This window comes from Thunnus thynnus, chromosome 15 (genome assembly GCF_963924715.1).
Source record: "Thunnus thynnus chromosome 15, fThuThy2.1, whole genome shotgun sequence".
In the NCBI taxonomy this organism is placed as follows: domain Eukaryota; kingdom Metazoa; phylum Chordata; class Actinopteri; order Scombriformes; family Scombridae; genus Thunnus; species Thunnus thynnus.
The window spans coordinates 6,008,979-6,032,362 of NC_089531.1; the positions used below are offsets into that span (position 1 = coordinate 6,008,979).

Genomic DNA, 23,384 nt, shown 5'->3' on the forward strand with positions numbered 1-23,384 from the left:
TGCAAACTCAGTGCGAAGAATGAGTTAGTTTTGTACACTCACCTGCCCAACTGCTCAGGAAAAGGCTGCTCTTTAATATTTTTGTTACTTTATTTGGTGAGGGCTCACCCAAATAAACCTCACTAAAATAACACAAACACCTTTATCCATGCTTTGCATGTAAAGCACACAAATCTAACCAAATTAAACATAAAAAAAATAATTTCAGAAAAAAAATACAACATGTGTTGTGGAAATTCTTTGCTGCTGGTGAAGAACGAAATATAGACTTCTGCCGGCCGACAAGGTTTTATTTTCTTTGCAAAGAAAAGGTAATTCAACATGCAAGCGGTTAATGAAGAAAGACCCCGAGCATGGGGAGAGCTAAACATTTATACCTGAGGAACGCCCCCCCCTACCCAAAGATGTGTTTTCACACCTTCTGGTCTGCTGTGGGTATCGGAGCTGATCCCCTATGGTGTGTTTCGCACCGGAGGCATCCTGCAGGTCTAGTGTGTAAAGTTGAAGAGGTCCAGACATCATAATTAAAAACACAAAGGGGAAGGTGGGGTTGTCTCAAGTGGACAAAGAAATGAAATTACAAGTACACATGCAAAATGCTAGACTGCGTTTTTAATTTCACTTGTATTTGATTTATTGTACTGTCATGGAATTACTCACAAGACCATCTACTTGTTGTATGTGAAAATAAGATTCATTAAACAAAGTAAGAACAATATAGATCTGTTGCTGATCTGAGGAAATGTTTGACCACATGGAGAGAGCAAGAGCAGAGGCATCCTGTGAGGGCCCCTGCCTAGTGTCCCCACATGGCTGATATACTCAGCCCCAGCTGATAATCATGAGGTGACAAAGAACAGGGTGATCATCTCAAAGATGACAGGATGAAAAATGTAAAAGAAAAACAAAAACAAAGTGTTAACATTACAATAATAAAGACACAAGAAGTGTAATACAACAAAGACAGGGGATAGGTTCAACATAGACGCAGGATGGACACACAGAGGTCAGATGATGTAATAAAATTCTTCCACAGTAATTAGACTTTTGAGTGCAGATGGTAATTGTATGGATTATTATGATGCCACAAAAAACACTAACACTAAAAAATACAATATATGCATTAAAAACAGTGATTGTCGGATCAACATGTTCAGTGAATTTCACTTAAAAAGAGACATCAGCTGCTTTTGGCAGTATAACAGAGCTGCTGTACTCCCAACACACTGTGAATGTTTTGTTCTGGTTCCAGTTTCTCCCTCAGAGTTCCCTGCTGGTCCTGTTATTGGAGGTGTTGTAGGACTGCTGCTGCTCCTGGCAGTCTGCATCACTGGAGTCTTCATCTGGAGGAGGAAAAATAATGGTGAGAGACAAACATACTTTTATTCATCATGAAGCCATTTTAACAACAAATAACAGTCTAACCTGGCTGATGTTACTCTCTGAGAGTTACTCTCTTATCTTTTAAAATAAAAGCAGGAATCAATCAAGTTAATATAGTGTTTCTTTAAAACATGTATTAGTGTTTGCTTTGTTTGCTTCCATTGATTCTGACATTTTATATTTTGAAATGTTGTAATCTCTCATCTGTATTTCAGGATTCAGGCCTGCAAACTGTGAGTATTCTGTCAGTTTATCTCTCTCTCTCTTTATGTACAAATAAATGCAGTTAATACTTTATTTTTTGACTACTGACACTTTGTTTTTCTTTTATAGCTTCATACATGTTATCCTTTGAAAGTTCTTCAGTCAGAGATGCAGCTCTTAGCTGATCACAGTGAGTATTTCATCATGTCATCAACAATGTGCAGATAATGTATGAAGAATTTCTCCTTTGTTGTTCCTCCTGAAACTAGCTACAGTATACTGATATAATACTCTCATAAATATACTGAAAGTCTGTCTTTAAAAAAAAAAAAAAAAACAGTTATGCTAATTTGACAGAATTTCTCAGGATACATCAAACTAAAGTGTGAATTCATAGATCAGATTCATGAGTTTCAGGTCGTCAGTGGATGCAGTGAAGAATGATATCTGTGAAGATTATCTGAGAGCTGATAGAAGCATTAATGTTGATGTGAATCCTCCACTGCAGGAGTAACAACATCTGGAGAGAACTGATGCTGCTGTCCAGCTGTTTCCTCAAACCTTTGGTGGAGATGAATCACTGCAGCAGCTACCAGACACCAAAGAGCCACAGCATTTAACCTCTAAAGCTGGAACTAAACATCTTAGAACTTCAAATGTTCAACTGCTTTCACTCACAGAACTGACAGTTGCATTTTAGAAACACTAATGAAGATTCTGCACTAGGCTATGGTTGAAAAAATGTTTTAATGTTTTTGTTTCTTTGTGTGTTTCATGGTGATTACTTCCATAGTTTGACCACTGCATACCAACTTCTCTCACTTTAACAAAAGTGTAAATATATGTAACTTATGTCTTAGTCTTCCAACACATGTTGCTCCTCCACTCAATGTAGTAGTTTTAACTCTTTTAAACATAAAATTGCAAACATTTTCAAAATTGTACACTATATAAATATATTTTTGAATATTAAGATACTTTAATTGAAACTTACATATTAAAGCAATAACACTTCTCAGAGCTTATATTTGTATTTTATACATTTGCCATCTTCGCATAGCATAAATAATGGCATAAATGATAAATGCTAATGGTAATTGTAAGGTTTTTGTTAATGCTCGGATTGGTGTTAGAGGATTAATTAGGGTTTTAGCTTTAGTACTGACTGATGCACTTTACTTCATATTGCAAAATGGCGAAATTGATTTGTCTACATGACAGTATACGTCTTCTCTAAGGTTATGTAATCTGTTTTTGGCTAAATGTGTTCACTTCAGTTAAAGTTTGTCTCTACATCATCTACAAGTTAATACTGAATTATACATTTTTAATCAATCATGTTTTCACTTGTGATTTGTAAAACATAATTTTTTGGGGGTCACAGCTCTCAGACATGTCTCATACAGTAGGTGTAGAAATGATCTCTAGTCTGTACATAAGGTCAAATGAGAATTAGAAAAATATTTTTAATTTATCTTTATCTTTATTTCTATCTTTTATTTTCTTTATCTTTTCTTTGGTGAACTTCATTTTTTCTATAGGAGCTGCTACATTTTCTAGTGTCACTTTTGTTCAATTTGTTCAATTAATAAATAAAATTCTCCTGAAAACCTGCTTAAGAGGTCTTCCTGTTACATCATACCTTTGTCTACCTCAAATGCTCAGATGTGTAGGCTTAAAGGTTTTGTCCCAAGTTTTGGGAAACACTCTAGTGAAGCTTGTCCCTGATACCTGGAGAGCATGAACTTACTTTTTAAAATTTTATCAGTTGTCAGAATGTGTGAGGTAAAAGAAAGAGAAAAAGTTTACACTACTACGAAAACACAAACTTACCACAAATTTTGGTTTATTTCAGAATGAGTACAATGACTCTTATGACTGTGAGTGTGTCTTTCCCTATATCACCACTAGAGAGCAACACAACTCTGAAATGTGTCAGCTGTGAGGTCACCACAGAGAAACAGCTGCCAGAGCATTTCCACACCTCCAACATTACAAAAGGTTTCCTGACATAAAGTTTTCAACAATTAAAGCAAGATTCTCACAAACAACCTGTTTCCATGGAAGATCAGACCAATAAAGTTAAAGTGAAAATTAAACTTTAACTGCAACTTTTCCACTTTGTTACTGAAGATTTAAGTATTAAATTATCATCAAATAAATACAAAAAAGGTCTTTATTAACACTGCAACAGATATATAGCAAATTACTTTTGGAAATGGTCACCTGCATAGACCTCTGTACTGTAAATGATAGTCATGATGTCAGAAAAGAGGTTGGTAGTTAAATTTCCTAGACAGGCTAATAGATTTATATTTTCTTATTTCCCTAATGTCAGTGTTGTGTTGATGACAACAGTCTTGGACTTTACCACTTCCTTCTGAAGTCCCCACAGTTGGGTTAATGATATAAAGTGTAACTCAGCACCTATTTGACATCCATGTCAATACAAACACACTATTTTCAGATTAATAAATTTGCTACAATGTGAACAACTTGATAAGGGCAAACAGGAGAAAATGGCTCAGTCAGCTAGAAAATAGTAAAAGCTACAACTTTGACGCCAGGGCTTCAGCATGAAAGCCTTATAAAATAGAATGCATGGTTTTATGCTATAATGACCATGGGATATCATCTTTGAGAAATGTATTCATTGTCAGCACAGTGATTTCCCTTCTAGGTGGTTTCATATAAATTCATTTAAATGATGCAAAAAGAGGTACGACAACTCATAAAAAGCAAAGATTATAGAAACTATCAAAAAATACCTACGAAATTGTGTATCAGAACTTTGTTTTTTTCTTCTTTCCTCTCCCATCAATCATCTCACGACTCCTCAGATATATCTTGCGACCCTTTCGAGGCACCCGCCCCTAGGTTGTGAACCACTGGGCTAAAGGGGAGAGCCCTGAAAGTACAATATCAATGGTAAGCACCATTATGTATTATTATTCCACATTATCTAACATTAACTGAATGTAAAAGATTTTAAACTTCATTCATTAAAACGTTGGTGGAAGGATGACATCTGGACACACTTTCTAATTTCTCATTTCAATTACTCTGTAATGTAAACTTATGCTATTTCTGTTCATTTTGGCATGTCAGCAATCCAGAGAGATCTGTACGTGACCTATCACACAGAAATGTAATCTATGAGGAAGAAGGAGAGAGTAAATTAAAAATAGAAGCAAGTTTAGCAGGCTGCTTTTTATCGAGGAAAGATGGGTAACTGAGATGAAGACAAAAACAGAAAGACCAACAAGTACAATGAAGAAAAGCTTTTGTTCATTTTTGTGGGATTCCAACAGAGTGGTAACCTCCGGGGCTGGAAAATGCGGAAGTGCAGTTCCTTGAATCCTACATATAGACCATATTTTTTTTACAGTCTATGGTTACAACATGTAAAATATAACAACATAAATACATACAACAATACTAATGCAGTGGGGTGAGGCCTTTCAACAGAAATTGTGTGTGCTCAGGTTGAAAATCTAAATGGATCTAAAGTGGTTGTTTGTGCATCTGTGTCACATCCTGATCAGTGTATCTTGACCATGTCTACTGTATTGTGTGTATTAGCTGTGTAGCTTTCACAGCATAAAATGAGAAACTCACTGAGGTAGACAAACCCAGTGCTTGATAATCTCCAGCCCCAAAGATTGTACAGATGATATTAAAAATAATATCTAAAATCTCTGGCAATCTGCAGCTGGACACATTATTAGCTCTTCAGGTGAGGAATTGCATCATGTCTGATGTGTCAGATTCTGTGTGTTACATGACACGGTGTGTTTTGGACTATAGCAGCAGACAAGCACAGACAGAGAACCTTAGCAGGCAGGATCAGGTATAACTTTTAGTTTGAATTCTTAAGCCCTTGTTCACATTCACAAGTCTGTGGATATAATTCCATCTCAGTAAGGCACTTTGACGTCTGCTCACAAGTTTTTCAACAAAAAATGGATCAGATCTAATATCTATTAGGAGAAATTAACACTTACACATGCATATCTTTATTCCTAATATATGCGTAGGTCCACTACAAAGCAATTTCATGTGATTTTTAGGATTTCAGATGTGCATATGGTGCTGTTTTTGCTGTCCAATTGGGAACACTTTTGGCCAGGGACACAATGTCACCGTCTGACTAATGTTTCTATGACAGGTCCTCCATCTTGTGGTCCTGGTCTTGAAGAGGGACGCTTCAAATTAACTAATAAGAGGGACTCTTCAAGACCAGACAGAGATCATCTGACAATTATTTTCTTTCTATTCAAATGGTTATTCAGTGTATAAAATGTCATAAAACAGTGAAAAATGTCAATCATTATTCTTTGAAGCCCAAGTTAACATATCCAGATGACTTGTTTTGTCTGATCAACAGTCAAAAACCCAAAGATGTTGAGTTAAGTATTATGGAAAACTGTGAAACTATCAAATACTCACATTTGAGAAGTTGGTATCGGTCAATTTTTGGAATTTTGGCATTAAAAATGCCAAAACAAACCTAAAACCTAAACAATTAGTCACCCAAAAATTTGTTGCCAAATTATTTTTCTGTCAATTAACTTATCAATACAGATAAGTTAATTGACAAATTCAGTGCTATAGGACACATTGTGTTTTGGACAAGCAGAGGCAAAGAGCTTTAGTGGAGGCAGGCAGGAACAGTTAACAGAGACTCAAATTAAACATTGTAATGTATAAAGTCCCTTTTGATCGCATTGTGGAGCTAACTAAAATGGGATGTAACAAAAATATAATTATGGTAGTTGTTAAGAGTTGAGTTGACCTGTTGTTTACCTATGAGGAGTCTCTCCCAGGTTAACACGCCTCAAATATTCCAGAATGTAAACACAACCAGGAAACAACTTTGGACTGAACAAAAAGATAAAACCAGCAGACTTTTCACAGATCTTCAGCTCTGGCCCTTTATCTAAACAAGATGAAGACGTTAATGATGTTACTCCTCTTCTGTCATGTTGCATCCACAGGTAAGATTATGGTAATTTATTAGCATGATCATAATTCATTATATATGTGTTTAGTTTTTTTCATATACCAAAAACACTGAAAGAGCACTGTATGTGTTCTCAGTTATTAATGTCAGTTATAACTGTATGCTGTCACCTACTATTCAAGATGATGTATTCAGCAAGATTTGGTTAAATTGCATAGACTAATCTTTAAAATGATATACAACAGCATTTTAAATGTATTAATGTGGTTTTCTTACTCATAGTTATTGTAGGCAATTCATATGTACAGTGAATATAATTTGGTGCAAGTCAGCAAGTTTCTTGTGTGAGCAAATGAAATCACTTTTCAGGAATACAATTCTGTGTCATTGATATGTTATCGGTATAATTGTTGTTGAAAACTGGCTACATAATTCACATTAAGCAAGGCATGAATCTACAATAAATAAAACTAGTAGGGCTACATAATCAAGGCACAAATCTACAATAAATAAAACTAATAGGAGTAGGGCTTTTATATCTTCTTTTGTGTTAAGGGAACTGACAACTTATCAAACAATAAAATAATGTAAACAAATAAATGCAAACATTTCAAACCACTGAAATCCTTTTTGTCTTACAGTGAAATACTCCTTGACGTTTTCCGTCACTGTGTCTTCTGGAGTACCAAATATCCCACATTATATCGGCATATTAAACATTGATGAAGTTCAGATGACTTACTTGGACAGCAACATCAAAAGATCACAACCCAGACAGGACTGGGTGAAAAAATTAATGGAAGATGATCCACAACACTGGGAAATTAACACTCAGAACTTCTTTCAGTATCAGCAGCTCTTCAAAGTTGAAAGTGACACTTTTAAACAGAGCTTAAACCAAACTGCAGGTACGTGACTACCAAAATGTTTTCCTGTTTTGCTGTCAAGTCAAGCAGATGTAACTTTTGTTATAAGTATGAACATTCATACGCTGTGCATGGTGCACACAAACACACAAGTAACTCCTCAGTGACCCCTCCCTCACATCCATCCTGCATTCATCAACAGTTTTTTTGTAATTCTTTTTCTGTCTTTGCACTAGATTAGATCAATATGTCTACTGAGTCGGTCCAGAATAACTCTCCTGTAGAAACCTGTTTATCACAACAGTTTGATAGATAGAGCTGATAAAGGAACATTACCGCCCAGTTTCGTAAACTACAGTGCAGGACTGTAAATGAGACACAGGCTGCTTCTGCTGGTTCCCCATATGACAGTCGTAACAGTATGTTTAAATAAACCTGACAGACAGAACGATACGGTAAATGTCTCGTTCAAATCACAGGTTTCAGAGGTTTAACAGTCCAGCTCTACAATGTGGGTCCATACCATAATAAATGTACAGCCAAATACTCTGAGATGTCAGATTATGCAGATGTTCTTATCTTATTTTTACAGGCTTGACAAAGGATGTATTAACAGGGGAAGGGGGCCCATTGAGGCTGCATTTGTACAGGGTCCAGATTTTTGTGCTAAGTGTTTGGCCCAAAGGGATCTTTTGTTGCTCAAGTGCTGGAGTGGACTTGGCCACTTGGAAAAGTTGGCAGCAAGGTTGACTCACCATGTTGTATGTAGTTATTTTGATACATCCATGGTTTCTCCTTTGATTGTTTGGCAAGTGATAATGCCTTCTGATAGCCCCATTCATGGCTAGACATAGGAAAAAAAATAATTCAGTGAAAAAAACTGTATTTTGGTCATGGAAATCTTTGACTCTACAACTATTGTTTGGTTTTGGGTCCCTTATTGCTTATTTAGGGCCAATGTCAGTTGGCTGGTTGAACTGTGAACCACTGTGGTTATCTCAACACCTGTATAATAGATTGCTTTTACATTTTGTAAAGACATTCATAATCACCATAGGATTTATTCTAATGACTTTGTTTATCCCTTGACTTTTAATTTAGGGCCACCAACAGTGGTCAATGTCAACATCTGCTACATGTATAGGCACATAACTTTGCACGGACATTCATGGTTCATAAATGAATCCCTCTGATGTTGGTGATCCCCCAACTTGTCCTCTAGTGCCACAGCTTTAAGTGTGAAACTGGTGAAACCCTTAATAAGAATTAATCATCAGGTAAAAATGAATCCAATACTTTGGTTTATGACCATATCTGAAAATGATGTCATAACCGCTAGACACGTCACTCAATGATCATTAGTTAGTACAATTACAATTTATGCTCCTTCCACAAAAAACTGAGTGGTAATAAAGTGTCAATTCAGTCAAGATGTGATATCAACTACTACAGCTGACTGTGCTGGTATCTCATTCTGCTTCACTGCGGTCTCTGTCTCTTTCTCTCAGGTGTCCAAATTGACCAGCTGATGTTTGGCTGTGAATGGGATGATGAGACAGAAAAGGTTGATGGTCATAAAAAGTATGGTTATAATGGAGAAGACGTCCTTACATTTGACCCAAAGACAGAGACTTGGATCACTGCAACACCACAGGCTGCAATAGCTAAACAGAAGTGGGATGGAAATAAAGCTAGTAATGGCTTTTGGAAGAACTTCCTCATCACCATTTGTCCTACATGGTTGAAGAACTATTTGAAAGTTGGGAAGAGATTTCTGCAGCGCAAAGGTAGAGTCACATGACCTGATCTTTTTAATTAAAACATGAAAGTGTTCATACTCCTCTTCTGTTTTTAATGTACAGTAACATTACATACCAACATAGAGACCCACTGTACATATGACTAGCGTACTCTCTTGCTCCCTCTTTCCGTCGTTCTCTTCCCTTTAACCGGTCATTTCGTCACATTTTCTTCTTCACATATATTATTAACATTTAACTCACGGTACATCATCAAGTTAGAATTATATTATTAAGATAAATGATAAGTAGAATTGTATGCCTTTATGAGAGAGCTGACAGTAGAGAAATGATAGGAAATGAAAAGAGATTGAGATGAGGAATGACATTCAACAAAGGCCCCCCGTCGGATGCAAAACTGGGCACATTGCAGTTAACCCCTAAACCACCAGGACATCCCATGACTATTATCAATAAGAAATGTGGTTGAGTAATCCTACCCCTAATAAGGAACAGTATCTCACTAATAATAAGTAGGCTACTGTACTGTGCATCATCATGCATAAGACTTTGGCACCCCCTGGTGGTACAGGTAAACTGCATGATGTGAATTTTAATTGATCTACACAGAATGTACTGTTTCCATATCAAAAGTGAGGAGTACCAATAGTTATAATAGTTATATAGTTGTAATAGATAATATTGACCTGATTTAAAAATGTTTTTGTAAATCATGCCAACCTAATCATTACATATAAATTTCTCTATATTTTTTCTCTCTCCAGAGCTTCCCTCAGTGTCTCTCCTCCAGAAGACTCCCTCCTCTCCAGTCAGCTGCCACGCTACAGGTTTCTACCCTCACAGAGCCGATATGTTCTGGAGTAAGGATGAAGAGGAGCTTCATGAGGACATGGAACGCGGAGAGATCCTTCCCAACCACGACGGATCCTTCCAGATGAGTGTTGACCTGAACCTTTCATCAGTTACACCTGAAGAATGGAGTAGGTACAAATGTGTGTTTCAGCTCTCTGGTGTGAACGACAACATCATCACCAAACTGGACAAAGCAGTGATCAGAACCAACTGGGGGCAAAATGTGATTAGAAATGACAAAGGTGAGAAACACACATTTAATTTCACCTTTTTCCTTTTCTTTTTTTCATGTTGATCCAAGCTGTAGAAGTTCTGAAATTGTGAGTCATGTAAATTGAGTGGGATTTTTAGTTCTTGAACCAGGGGTGCTCAAACTAGCTCTACCAACATCGCAACTATCCCTGCCTAGTAAATGCTCAAGTCTTTCAAACATGCCACTAGTCTGTAACACAGGCTTTCTGATAAAAAAAAGTTGAAGTGTAAGATGTCTGGACTGCTCCTTTAAATGTTTTTTGAACCACAATATGAGAGGTTTCTTTAATGCTGCCCATCCACTCTTAATTACCTCTGATTGAAATGGAGTAAAGTCAATCCCCCAACATAAAAAAAACATATATATATTATTGTATCTTCGCTAAACTGAAGCACATTGAAGTTCTGGATTGGAGTATGTGGGGCCATTTAAATACTGTATATTTCTGCAAACACAAAACTTATATTTAAGCTAAAATTCAGAAAACAAATATCTAATAAAAATAGTAAATAACTGAATAATAGCCTGCTCCATCTGTACATGTTGAGATAATTTTATGTGTTTGCAGAGAAGCCCAGTAATGTGACCATCCCCATCATTGCTACACTGGTTGTTCTTGCTGCTGTCATCATTGCTGTTACTGGATTCATAGTTTACAAAAAGAAAAAAGGTGAGAAACTCAAATGGAAGGTTGATCCAGATTGTAGAAGTGAAACAAAATTCAATAGTGCACCGAAATGTGAAGCAACAAATGTAAGCATTGCAAAGTCACAGTGATAATGATAGAGATTTGAAACAGATATAAATATATAAGTACATAATATGAAGTAGCATCTGAAAGTACAGATAGGATTTATTTATCAGTTATTTTCAGTGAGTAGGGGGATCATATTCAATTGGGAAAATAAGACAAAAGATATTTTGCATTTTCATATATTTCAACTGACATTTTTATTTTTATTTCAGCCAAAAGTCCTCCACCTTGTAAGTAGAACTCTTTATTCCATTTTTTTCTGATCTGACATGCACTGTACTGTAGATTAAAAAGGGGTTCTAGGTGTTGTGCTTGTTACATTTTTCAGTGTGAGCTGTTTATAAAAGTTCAGCATTAGTGGACTAAAAGTGTGATTCTGACCCCACAGCTCCTGACAACAGCACTGAGCTGTCTGAGAAACTAAATCCAGAAACCTGATTGACAAACACACAACCTTGCACACGGTGACATCATGGGATGATGAAATTGTAAATGTTGTGATGTGAAGTATTCACACGAAACTGCCTGAAGTTATGAGCAAAGAAACTTTCTGTAATTGTTTTGCTATTCACTGTAAAAGTTCTGTGTGCAACGAGAGTCTTTGACTAAAAGTTAGTTTCTTGCAACCAACCATAGAGGCTTTATATTAAAATAAGTGAATTTACTGAGTAAAAAATAAGCTGAATAAGGCATGGAAACCATGACATCAGAGGTGTGAAGCTTACCTTTATAATATACTTACTTACTTTTATAATCATATATGATGGTGTATCAATAATGGTATTTTAAAAGCACAGTAGATGTAAATGAAGCCCTCCATTAAACTGTATCAACTCATGAATATTTTAGATTTCAGTGAAATCCTCTGGTAATGATATGAAATGATACAGTTTGTGGAATTGTGGAAATTAATTTCCCGACTATTTTTGGAATATTGTTTGATTCTGTTGTATGTGATCATTGTCTCTGTCTCTTTAGGTTTGTGGTTTAATTCTCAGTCACATTCAGGTAGTTTTATTTGCCAAGGTGTTGTGATACGAGCTGCTTCCACTCCAATACAAGACCAAAGTCAACAAATGATCAAAACTGTTTATAAATATTTTTTGCATGTATATTTCTTTTAATCTATGATAAAACTTACATAATAACATACTGCCATTGTGGTTTGTAAATATGTGGTGTCAATAAAGCAAAAATAAAAAAAATATTAAACATTTCTCGACTCGACTTGTTAACCTCCTGGGTTGTGACAAACACACCCAAGACCCACTGCAGTGGTACCCTACCCGACCCAGTTCAACTGAGAAGAATTTGTTCCCAGTCCGACTTGGGTCTCCACTCCTCGACCGACTGGATCTGTGAGGACCTCTAGTGCATTTTAAAGGGTAGGCCTACACACTGAGTACCATTTAAAGTTCCTGTTGTTTCACTTTCACCTCAAAAATACTTTATTCTCATTAAATTAAAAAACAATGGGCCATATAACTTATTTTGCAGTTATATCATGTTTACTGCTGAGTTGATCACACAATAACAGAATTACCAGTTTTAGTCACTGGAATCACAACATTATAACAGATTTACAGACACTGTTCACCTGCTGTTTTTAAGCATGGCATGTTGTCTAAAGGGCGCCACCAGCTGGCGGAGCACCAAAGAGTAGGAAGAAATATTTTGTAATTCATTTCAGATGCAGATCCTGAAAGCCTGTCACACTGACATTCAAGGGGCCCCATACATAAAGCACTGAATGGTTTAGGGCCAAAAGAAATTCCTGATCTTGTGCTACGTTATGAACCATCCAGACCACTCAGGTCTGCTTTCTGTCCCCAGAATCAAAAGTAAACCTGGAGAAGCAGAGTTCAGTTTTTATGCTCCACATATCTGGAACAAACTCCCAGAAAACTGCAAGTCTGCTGCAACTCTGAGTTCTTTTAAATCAACGCTGAAGACTTTTCTGTTTGCTGCTGCCGTTTATTAAACCAAATAATTATTCAAATGTTACGCTGCACTGTAACTTTTATTCTCGTATTTTATGTCTCATTTTATTTTAGTTCATTTTTCTTTTCTATTCTCTTAACTAACTTAAATATCTATTTTTAATTGTATTTAAATGTCCTTTTATGAAATGTTTCTTTTGCACTTTGTCTTAATGCTTTTAATGTTTTATGTAAAGCACTTTGAATTTCCTTGTTGCAATGTGCTATACAAATAAACTGGCCTTGACTTACATTTAAAAAAAAACACTGCTCGCACTGCACTAAAAAATAATGCTGAGATGAGACAACAGCCCGACTTTATGGAGGGAAACTTTTATTGCGGGCTGACAGTCGCGCATACTTGCCAGCACTTCCGATTTCCGCGAGAGTCTCCCTATTATTAACCCTTTTTCCCGCTGTGCTCCCGGTCGGTAATTGGTAAAATCTCAAGATTTCATCGTGATACAAATTAAACGGGTGCTCCTCAGCTTCTGTGCGGGATGGTACCTCGCAACCCAACCCAGAGGCAGAGAGCATGCGCAAACGACCCTACCTGACGTGCGTCACTTGTCACTGCGCTCACTCAAGCTCTCTGCTCCGCTCAGTTTGCCACAGCAAATTAGAGGAGGGGCTGGCTTAGTTCAGCCAGCAGCCAAGTTCACAAGAAGTTTTTGTCATTAGCTTAAAAAGTGCGCTGGATGGGGCACTTTTTTGTACTTTAAACTATCAAATATGTATAAATATTAAATGTAGGCTATTCCTTGGGTAAAACGTCTCTATAGATTAGTGATAGTCAGTGGGCTGGACGCCTTCACGCGTCAGGTGCAATGTGATCCTGGTGGCCTACTTTGGTCCCACCTTTGCACAACACAGGAAGAGGCACAGCAAAATTAAAAAGGCGACTGGTTTGACCACTGCAGTGGTCACTCGACAGGACTCCCCAAGAAGTCACATCATGAAGACGATGGAGTTTGTTTTTCTGCTCATCTTCTTTCCTGTCACACTTTCAGGTGAGATTAACTTGGAAAAATGTGTTTCTAACATTTAGTTGTGGAAAAATGAAAAAAAAAAATTGTTTGATCGTACGTGAGAGTGTAGAAGGCCTAATTCACTTTCACATTGGGCACTTTTATGCAGTTTAAATCTGCTGCCACTCGCATCAAAGTTAAAACCGCCCGCTCCCGCAAGATTTGCGTTGGGTTTCGTGAGATAAACGAGGTCCCAATCCCAGTGCAGTCCTCTAGTGTGACGTGCGTCATTACTTCTTTTGCTTTGTAAGTAATGTAATATAATCTAGGCCTAATATGATGTAATACTCACAGAACAAGAATTAAGTTGAAACCTCAAAGCACAAACCTCAATATTATTTGATGCTTCAGACGATGTTGGTCTTTCATCCTGCATTGCTGATGCTGTAAATGTAAAGATTCTCACTTAGACTATTAACTGCAGCTTCAGCCACCAGCATCATGTAGTAAAACACGATTTCACAAATATTTATCATATTGCAGAACCTGTTATTAGGCTTAGTTTTGTTTACCGAATACCAATATCAAAAATACAACTTATTATTCATATACATCTTTAAAACAGTTGGTGTAACTTCTAGTTCAGTCTTTATATTTTCTTTTTAAATATAAATGTATAAATTGTTACTGCAGATCTTAACATACCTCAGATTTTGATGTGTTCACTGCTGATTAATTATTGATTGAAGTGAATAAATATCGATTAGTATGGAGGCACATTGCATTAACAGCGAATATATATATATATATATATATATATATATATATATATATATATATATATATATATAAGATAGTTAAGATATTTACCTCGTAATTTAGAGGAAATTTCTAGTTCATGTGAATTCATCAGAAAACTATTTTGTAATTATGAGGTCTTTATCTTGTAATCACCACTGACCTAGGCCTGATTTAATTGGCTTTTGTTCCATCTTGGTTTGAGGTTTTTGATACTGATGTCACTGAACATTATTCACCAAAGTAACAATTCTGAAAATATTTCATCAAATTTGTCCAATGTTGTTGTGTTTTTTTCCACCACATCAACTAAACAAAGATCAGGTTGCTGGGCTCATACTTCCTACTTATGATTATGTATAAACGTTTTTAAAAATCTGAATAATCAAATTAAATAATATAATAAAATCACATAATTCCTAAAAAGTTAGATATTTTGTCACTATTCAAGCAAAAAAGGCAAATTAGAGAAAACACTGATAAATAGTTGTAATTCATATGCTTTGCTCACCATATGTTGTTCCACTTTCAGGAATCTCATATCAGTGTACAGATATTTATATCAAGATTTAACATTTTGATTAGATTTACACTTGAATGTATATGTAGTCATTACTAACCTTATATAAAATGATGATCAGTAAGTTTAATAAAGCTGTCTTAGTCATTATGGCAAATGTGCCAACAAAAATTACCTATTAACATATCCAGCATTCATTTATGTTTTGAGTTGTGTTTTTGGCTGCCTGGCCAATGGAAGGTCAATATTCACTCTCCTTTTAGCTTTTGTTTAGTCTCAATCATTCCAAGTATAATATCTGGCTCTTAGGTTGGTAGATGTTCTACTTTCATCACCAGCTCATCACTAACTTTGTGTGTCTGAGGTTTCATGCTGGGCAAAATATTGAATGTAATTGAATGTAATTATCATAAATATGGATAAATACATGCATGTTTATAAAAACTGGACTTCAGAACCCTTCAAACCTTTTTCTCTTGCAGTGAAACACTCACTGAAGTTTTTCTTCACAACGTCCTCTGGAGTCAAAAACTTCCCAGATTTTGTGGCTGTTGGGATGGTTGATGAAGTTCCAATGGGTTACTGTGACAGCATCAGAAAGATAATAGAAGCCAAACAGGATTGGACACAAAAACTGATTGAAGATGATCCACACCTCTTGGAGTGGTACACGCATAAGTGTGTGTTAAACCAATATGACTACAAAGCTCACATTGACATTTTGAAGCAGCAACTGAACCAAACTGAAGGTAAGTAAAAGTACTGTAAAAATGTAAAGTTGTGTTTTTTGTCAGCACATAGATATAGTTCCATTATAAACACACATTACATGTTCTAACACATACACAGTTTGCTAAATGTGTCCCTCATACCTGTCCCTCTATTACCAGCCATGTAATGTGAGAGACTCTTTCAAAATGGATGGTATATAGCTTTTCTGTGTGTGTGTGTGTGTGTGTGTGGGGGGGGGGGTCAGTTTGTACTATTTATTGTGTTGGTCTTGCAATGAAGAGGTGACTCTTCCACATGTTCCTCAACCTTCTCTAAATGCGGGCTCACATAGGCTCCAGCCACCTGTAACCCTCTGTGGGATCTCACTCTGCACTCTGTCTCTCTCTCAGGTGTCCACATCTTCCAGAGGATGAACGGCTGTGAATGGGATGATGAGACTGGAGAGGTTAATGGTTTCGCTCAGTTTGGTTATGATGGAGAAGACTTCATAGCATTCGACCCGAAGACACTGACATGGGTCGCTCCAAAACCACAAGCTGTCATCACCAAACAAAGGTGGGACAGAGAGAGAATATACAATGAAATGTGGAAAAACTTCTTCACCCAGCTTTGCCCTGAGTTAGTGAAGAGGTGTTTGGACTACGGGAAAAGCTCTCTGCTGAGAACAGGTAGAATCACATGACTTAATGTAGTTTCATGGACACAATATTTAAATGCATCTTCTGTTTCTAACCTCCCTCCCTGCCCCCCTCCTCCTTGTCTCTCCAGAGCTTCCCTCGGTGTCTCTCCTCCAGAAGACTCCCTCCTCTCCGGTCAGCTGCCACGCTACAGGTTTCTACCCTCACAGAGCCATGATGTTCTGGAGGAAAGATGGAGAGGAGCTTCATGAGGACGTGGAACATGGAGAGATCCTCCCCAACCATGATGGATCCTTCCAGATGAGTGTTGACCTGAACCTTTCATCAATCATTCCTGAAGACTGGAGGAGGTACGACTGTGTGTTTCATCTCTCTGGTGTGAAGGACGACATCGTCACCAAACTGGATAAAACAATGATCAGAACCAACTGGGGTAAGACTGGAATACTGACTTTACAATGTTTTTTTTATTAAATGTATACATGTAATTTGCCGTGAATATTCAGAAGATGTTAAGCCTGGGTTCTGATTTTACAATTTGAATGAGTTTGAAACAATCCTGCCTTCTGGAGCAGAAGGTTAGTTAAGTCCAGGGTTAACAAACAAAATTGCTGTTCTGCAGACTGAAATAAATTTAGTGTCTTACTTTTTACCTTATGCACATGATCTACTTAAATTACTTAAGCAGATGCTATAAAAAGCAGTTCAAAATTAGTGGTATGCCAGCACCTGGTTAGGAGCACAGGTCTGAGAACTGGCACTTGTCACCGGCACCAGTCTGGTCATCAGAATGCACCCCATTAGGAGGAAGGGCACAGTTGAGGGTGTGCAGTTGCTAATCCAGCAGCTCACTGCAAACTGAGTGTCAAGAATGAAACCCGCTCTGAAAAAGGCTGAGTGTGTTTTGTGCAGAAACCTCACTAAAGTTACACAAACCCCTTTAATCATACTTTGCATGTAAAGCACACAAATCAAACCAAATTAAGCATAAAAAATAATTTCAGAAAAAAGAAATACAACATGCAAAATGCTCAACCACATTTTAAATATTACTTTGCCCTGTGCTTTAAGGGGATGAAAGTAACAAATGTGATTATCAATAATGATGTATGATTATCATACATCAGTTTAGATAATTATAGGTTAAAATACCAAAAGTACACTGGCATACACTTGATGCACTGTGGATGTTTTGTTTTGGTTCTAGTTTCTCCCTCAGAGTTCCCTGCTGGTCCTGTTATTGGAGGTGTTGTAGGACTGCTGCTCCTGGCAGTCTGCATCATTGGAGTCTTCATCTGGAGAAGGAGAGATAATGGTGAGGGACGACCATACTTTCACTCATCATGAAGTCATTTTAACTCCACTGTTTTAGCATATTTTAGCACCGAATTCAAACTAACATTTATTTATTCTGAATGAATAAAAGAAATAACAGTGTAACTTGACTGATCAGTAGCTTGACTTCCAACTGAAGAGTTGAAGAGTCCTATCTGTATGATTCCGCTATCAAAACAAAGAGTTTTCACAAGCTTTGTTCTGCTGCAACACACACTTCATACATATCCCCAAATTTATCTGATCGGTATGTACCATCTATCTACTTGCCAGCCAAGATTCCAGTCTGCGTAACTAAAAGACCTCATAGACCTCTTTTGAGAAATTCTCAATCTCTTATAAGATCTAACCTCCAAATTCACAGCGGAGTGAACTTTAACAACCTCGTATGCATCCCTGCATCCAGTAAATCTGCAGATGGCACTTTTAAATATCAGGTCCCTCGCCAATAAAACTTTTTAAATTAATGATCTTATTTTAGAGCATCAGTTTGACTGTGTATTTTTAACTGAAACCATGCTAAACACAGACATACCTGCCATTATTGAAACTGCCCTGCAATGATATTTTTTAGGACAGCCACCATATGTACTGATGCTCTAAAGCCAAGGGATTTTTCTTTTGATGTTTTTAGTTCATTTTAGTATCATGGTGTCATTCTGAAATATCAGGTACCCATTCTTGCAGTTATTGTTTATAGACCACCAAAGCATTGCCCAAATTTCTTGTCTGATTTTTCTTTCTTTCTTTCTTTCTTATCTATCATCAGCTCTAACTATGACAACATAATCATTATTGGTGACTTTAATTTACACATTGACAATAACACAGACAATAGGGCTGCTGACTTTTCACATCTATTGGAAGATCTGAGCCTAATACAACATGTCAATGAACCAACTAATAGTTGTGGTCATACCTTAGACCTTGTCATTATACAGGGACTTTGCAAACCCTCCCTTCATCAACCCTCCCTCCATCGGTTGATGAATTAGTGGACAATTTAAATACATAACTATAATCTGCTATTGATCATATTGCCTCAGTCAGGTACAAAAAACATCCTCAAAAACAAAAGCCACCATGGACAAAACAGAATATCAACCAACTCAAAAGAAACTGTTGCAAAGCCGAACGGAGATGGGGAAAGACAAAACTTCAGGTCCACCATGTTATCCTCAAAAGAACTCCTAGCAGAATACAATGCAGCCATCTGAAACACCAGGCAATCGTATTTCTCTGGACTTATAATATAAATAAAGATTCTAACAATCCAAGTGTTCTTTTTTCAACTGTCAACATCTCATAAGCCGTCCCCCTAACTATTACCCTGATCACCTGAGTGTTACTAAATGCAATGAATTTTATGCCTATTTAAGAGATAAGATTGCAGCCATCAGTATGAATATTATTCAGAAAAGGCTAAAAAAGCATTACCCCAAAATTCAAATGTATCATGCACTTTTTTACATCAGTGGACTTGGAAACAATCAAGAAAGTTGTCCATGAGTTAAATCCTCAACCTGTGCTCTTGATCCCATTCCCGCCATTTTTTTTTAAATTGTTTTTTAACAGTTTAGCAGAGGAAGTTTTAACAGTAATTAATCACTTGCTGTTCACTGGCACCTTTTCTGCAGCTTTTAAAACCACTTTAATTAAACCACTGCTTAAAAAAGACAGCATAGATTGTTCTGTCATCTCTAACTACAGAGCAATCTCCAACCTGCCTTTTCTGAGTAAGTAAGTAGAAAAATGTTTCTAAACAGCTGAATGATTTCATCTGTGACATCACTGTGTTTGAAAATTTGCAGTCTGGTTTAGCTCTAGTCAAAGTTATAAATGACCCCAGAATGAAAACTGATGAGAAAAATCCCTGTGTGCTTGTCCTGTTAGATCTCAGTGCTGCATTTGATACTGTAGATCACAATATTCTGCCAGCCAGAGTTTAACTCTGGGTCGGTCTCTCTGGCACAGTTCTTAAATGGTTCAGATCTTACTTAACTGGTTGACATTCTTTGTGGTCATGAACGACCACTCCTCTGATGAAATAGACCTGATATGTGGCGCCCCGCAGGGCTCTATCTTAGGTCTAATTCTTTTCAGTCTGTATATGTCGCCACTCTAAAATATCATTAGAAATCACAATATCAATTTTCATAATTATGCTGATGATACCCAGCTATATATCTCTTTAAGTTCAAATGACTACAGTTCTATTAATGACTTGATTATATGCATGGCTGACATAAATCAGTGGATGACTCAAAACTTCTTGAAGCGGAATCAAGACAAAACTGAGATCCAGAGATTGCCAGAGTCAGACCATTCCTCTCCCAGGCAGGCAGAAAAGTTAATACATGCTTGTTATCTCCGGTAGGTTGAACTATTGTGATGCTTTCCTGTTTGGTATGTCTAAGAAACCTGTTTGTCAGTTACAGCTCGATTCTTCAGCAGAATGTGTTCTGACGAAAACTGGACAGAGAGCCCACATCACTCAAATTTTAAAATCGTTTGGTTACCTGTTAGTTACAGAATTAATTTTAAAATTCTTTTATTGGTTTTTAAGTCACTGAATGGCTTTGTCCCGTCTTCTCTATCTGACATGGTTAAGACGTATGTGCCTGCTAGGTCTCTTAAATCCTCTGGCTCTAACCTCTTGACTGTTCCTGAGGTCAGAACTAAACAGCATGGAGACGCAGCCTTTGTTTGTTAGTATGTTGACACTTTCCAACAAAATCTTAACACGTATCTTTTTACCATTGCTTTCTCCTGAATTTTTAAGTTCTGACGGTTGTTTTTTTTTCAAGTCTTATCCTGTGGTTTTTATTTTCATTTTGCCTTTTTTTCCCCTTGTTTTTAATTTTTGCTATCTGCTTTTATGTTAAGCACTTAATGTTGCATTTTATGCATGAATTGTGCTACATAAATAAAGTTTATTATTATTATTATTATTATTTATTTATTTCTTTTTTTTGTTTGTTTGTTTTTTGTTAATCTCTTGCCAGAAATCAGTCAAATTAATACAGTGTTTCTGTAAATCATGTAGTTCTGAAATCTAATTCTGAAATATTGTAATCTCTCATCTGTATTTCAGGATTCAGGCCTGCAAACCGTAAGTATTCTGTCAGTTTATCTGTCCGTATCTCTCTCTTTATGTACAAATAAATGCAGATAATACTTGAAAATTGAACAACTGGCACTTTGTTTTTTCTTTTATAGCTTCAGACTCATCATCCTTTGAAACTTCTTTGGTCAAAGATGCAGCTCTTAACTGATTGAAAAAGTGAGTATTTCATCTTGTCATCAACACTGCACAGATACTGTATGTAGAATCAGTCCTTTGTTGCTCCTCCTGAAAATAGCTACAGTATACTGATATAATACTCTCATAAATATACTGAAAGTCTGTCTTTGTTAAAAACTGTTTGGCTGATTCGGCAGAATTTCTCAGTCAAGTGATCCAGTATAGTTACAGGAAACAGTTGACACTGAGATTTTGTTGTAATACTGATTAAAATTTTTATATTTCGGACTAAAATCAAACATATACTTACGTATAATATGACCACTAATAATTCCAGGTTCCTTTCTATTTGTTACTCTGTCTTTGTAGTTTTCTAGTAAATATTTAGACGAGAATAGTGAACTCAAATAAAGATGCTGTATCATCAATATTTTTTTTCTATTTTGCACCACAAATGTTCATTAACAAAACTTGTTTTAATGAATATTGAGATGTGACATCACAGGACCCGTCAGAAAGTCACATGATACATCAAACTAAAGTGTGAATTCATAGATCAGATTTATGAGTTTCAGGTCGTCAGTGGATGCAGTGAAGAATGATATCTGTGAAGATTATCTGAGAGCTGATAGAAGCATTAATGTTGATGTGAATCCTCCACTGCAGGAGTAACAACATCTGGAGAGAACTGATGCTGCTGTCCAGCTGTTTCCTCAAACCTTTGGTGGAGATGAATCACTGCAGCAGCTACCAGACACCAAAGAGCCACAACGTTACTTCAGTGGGGCATCTTTTGTCTTCAGATATCAAATTCATATCAGTTAGTCATGTGATGTACTGTCTTTGGGAGACGGGAGACATGCAGCACTTTAACCTCTGCTTCTAACAGTCAAACCTAAAACTTTAAATGTAATGCTTTCACTCACAATTAGTTGGACAGTTGCATTTTAGAAACATGAATGAAAATTCTGCACTAGGCACCAGTTGAAAAGACATTTTGATGATTTTGTTTTTCTGTTTCATTGTGAGTACTTCCGTAGTTTGAACACTACATACCAACGTGTCCCAAGTTAACCAAAGTGTAAATATCTGTGACTTATGTCTTAGTCTTCTGACACACATTGCTCCTCCACTCCAAGTAACAGCTATAACTCTTTTTAAACTTAAATTTGTTTACGTTTCCACAATTTTACACCACATAAATACAATTGTGAATATGTAGATACTCCTCCTTTCATTGAAACTTACATATTAAAGCAGTAACACTTCTTGGAGCTTATACATTTGTATCTTATACATTTGTCATCTTCAGAGTCCTGTATTTGTCATGCGGATGATAAATGCTGATATGGTAATTTTAAGGTTATTATTAATTCTCAGATTATTGATGTTAGAGGATTAATGAGGATTTTACTGGTGATACTGACAGATGTACTTTATTTCATATTGCTAAAACTGAAAATTGATTTGTCTACATGACAGTATACGTCTTCTCTAAGATTATGTGATCTGTTTTTGGCTAAATGTTTTCACTTCAGTTTAAGTTTGTCTCTACATCATCTACAAGTTAATTAATTATGAATTGTTAATCAATCATCTTTTCACTGGTGATTTGAAAACATGATTTTTTGGGGGTCACAGTCCTCAGATGTGTCCCAGACAATAGGTGTAGAAATGATCTCCTGTCTGTATATAAGGTCAAATGAGAATTAGATTTTTTAAATTTATTTATCTTCTTTTTTTATTTGGTGAACTTATTTTTGTCTATAGGAGCTGCTACATTTTCTAGTGTCACTTTTGTCCAATTTGTTCAATTAATAAATAAAATTTTCCTGAAAACCTGCTTAAGAGGTCTTCCTGTTACATCATACTTGTGTAAACCTCAAATGTTCAGATGTGTTGGCTTAAAGGTTTTGTACCACGTTTTGGGAAACACTCTAGTGAAGCTTGTCCCTGATACCTGGAGAGCATGAGCTTACTTTTTAAAATGTTATCAGTTGTCAAAATGTGTGAGGATAAAAGATAAATGTACACACAATGAACCTTGTGACTCAGAGTGTGTCTTTCCCTATTTTACCACTAGAGAGCAACATAACTCTGAAATGTCTCAGCTGTGAAGTCACCACAGAGAAACA

The 23,384-nt window shown here is 36.5% G+C and overlaps 4 protein-coding genes across 4 annotated transcripts in view; all 4 read left to right on the forward strand.

Annotated features, from left to right (window-relative positions):
* LOC137198331 (major histocompatibility complex class I-related gene protein-like) overlaps positions 1–23,384 on the forward strand; it is a 95,590-nt gene that overhangs the window by 4,404 nt on the left and 67,802 nt on the right. The gene's annotated exons all lie outside the window — the stretch shown is intronic.
* On the forward strand, positions 755–11,614 carry LOC137198494 (major histocompatibility complex class I-related gene protein-like). Its single transcript, XM_067612372.1, has 9 exons — positions 755–782; positions 1,253–1,363; positions 3,499–3,588; positions 7,192–7,458; positions 8,925–9,203; positions 9,941–10,251; positions 10,852–10,951; positions 11,248–11,265; positions 11,424–11,614. The coding sequence occupies exons 1-9, from the start codon at positions 755–757 to the stop codon at positions 11,471–11,473; spliced, it is 1,254 nt and encodes a 417-aa protein (XP_067468473.1). The 3' UTR covers positions 11,474–11,614.
* The window catches only part of LOC137198496 (uncharacterized), a 54,874-nt gene continuing 45,139 nt past the window's right edge, over positions 13,650–23,384 (forward strand). The window contains exon 1 of the mRNA XM_067612373.1: positions 13,650–14,024. Coding sequence (XP_067468474.1) covers positions 13,970–14,024 — 55 coding nt within the window. The 5' untranslated portion in view covers positions 13,650–13,969. The remainder of the gene's footprint in view (positions 14,025–23,384) is intronic.
* Positions 15,857–20,886, forward strand: LOC137198497 (major histocompatibility complex class I-related gene protein-like). Its single transcript, XM_067612374.1, has 4 exons — positions 15,857–16,049; positions 16,422–16,700; positions 16,801–17,130; positions 17,788–20,886. Exons 1-4 carry the CDS (start codon positions 15,857–15,859, stop codon positions 18,015–18,017), a joined length of 1,032 nt encoding a protein of 343 aa, XP_067468475.1. The 3' UTR covers positions 18,018–20,886.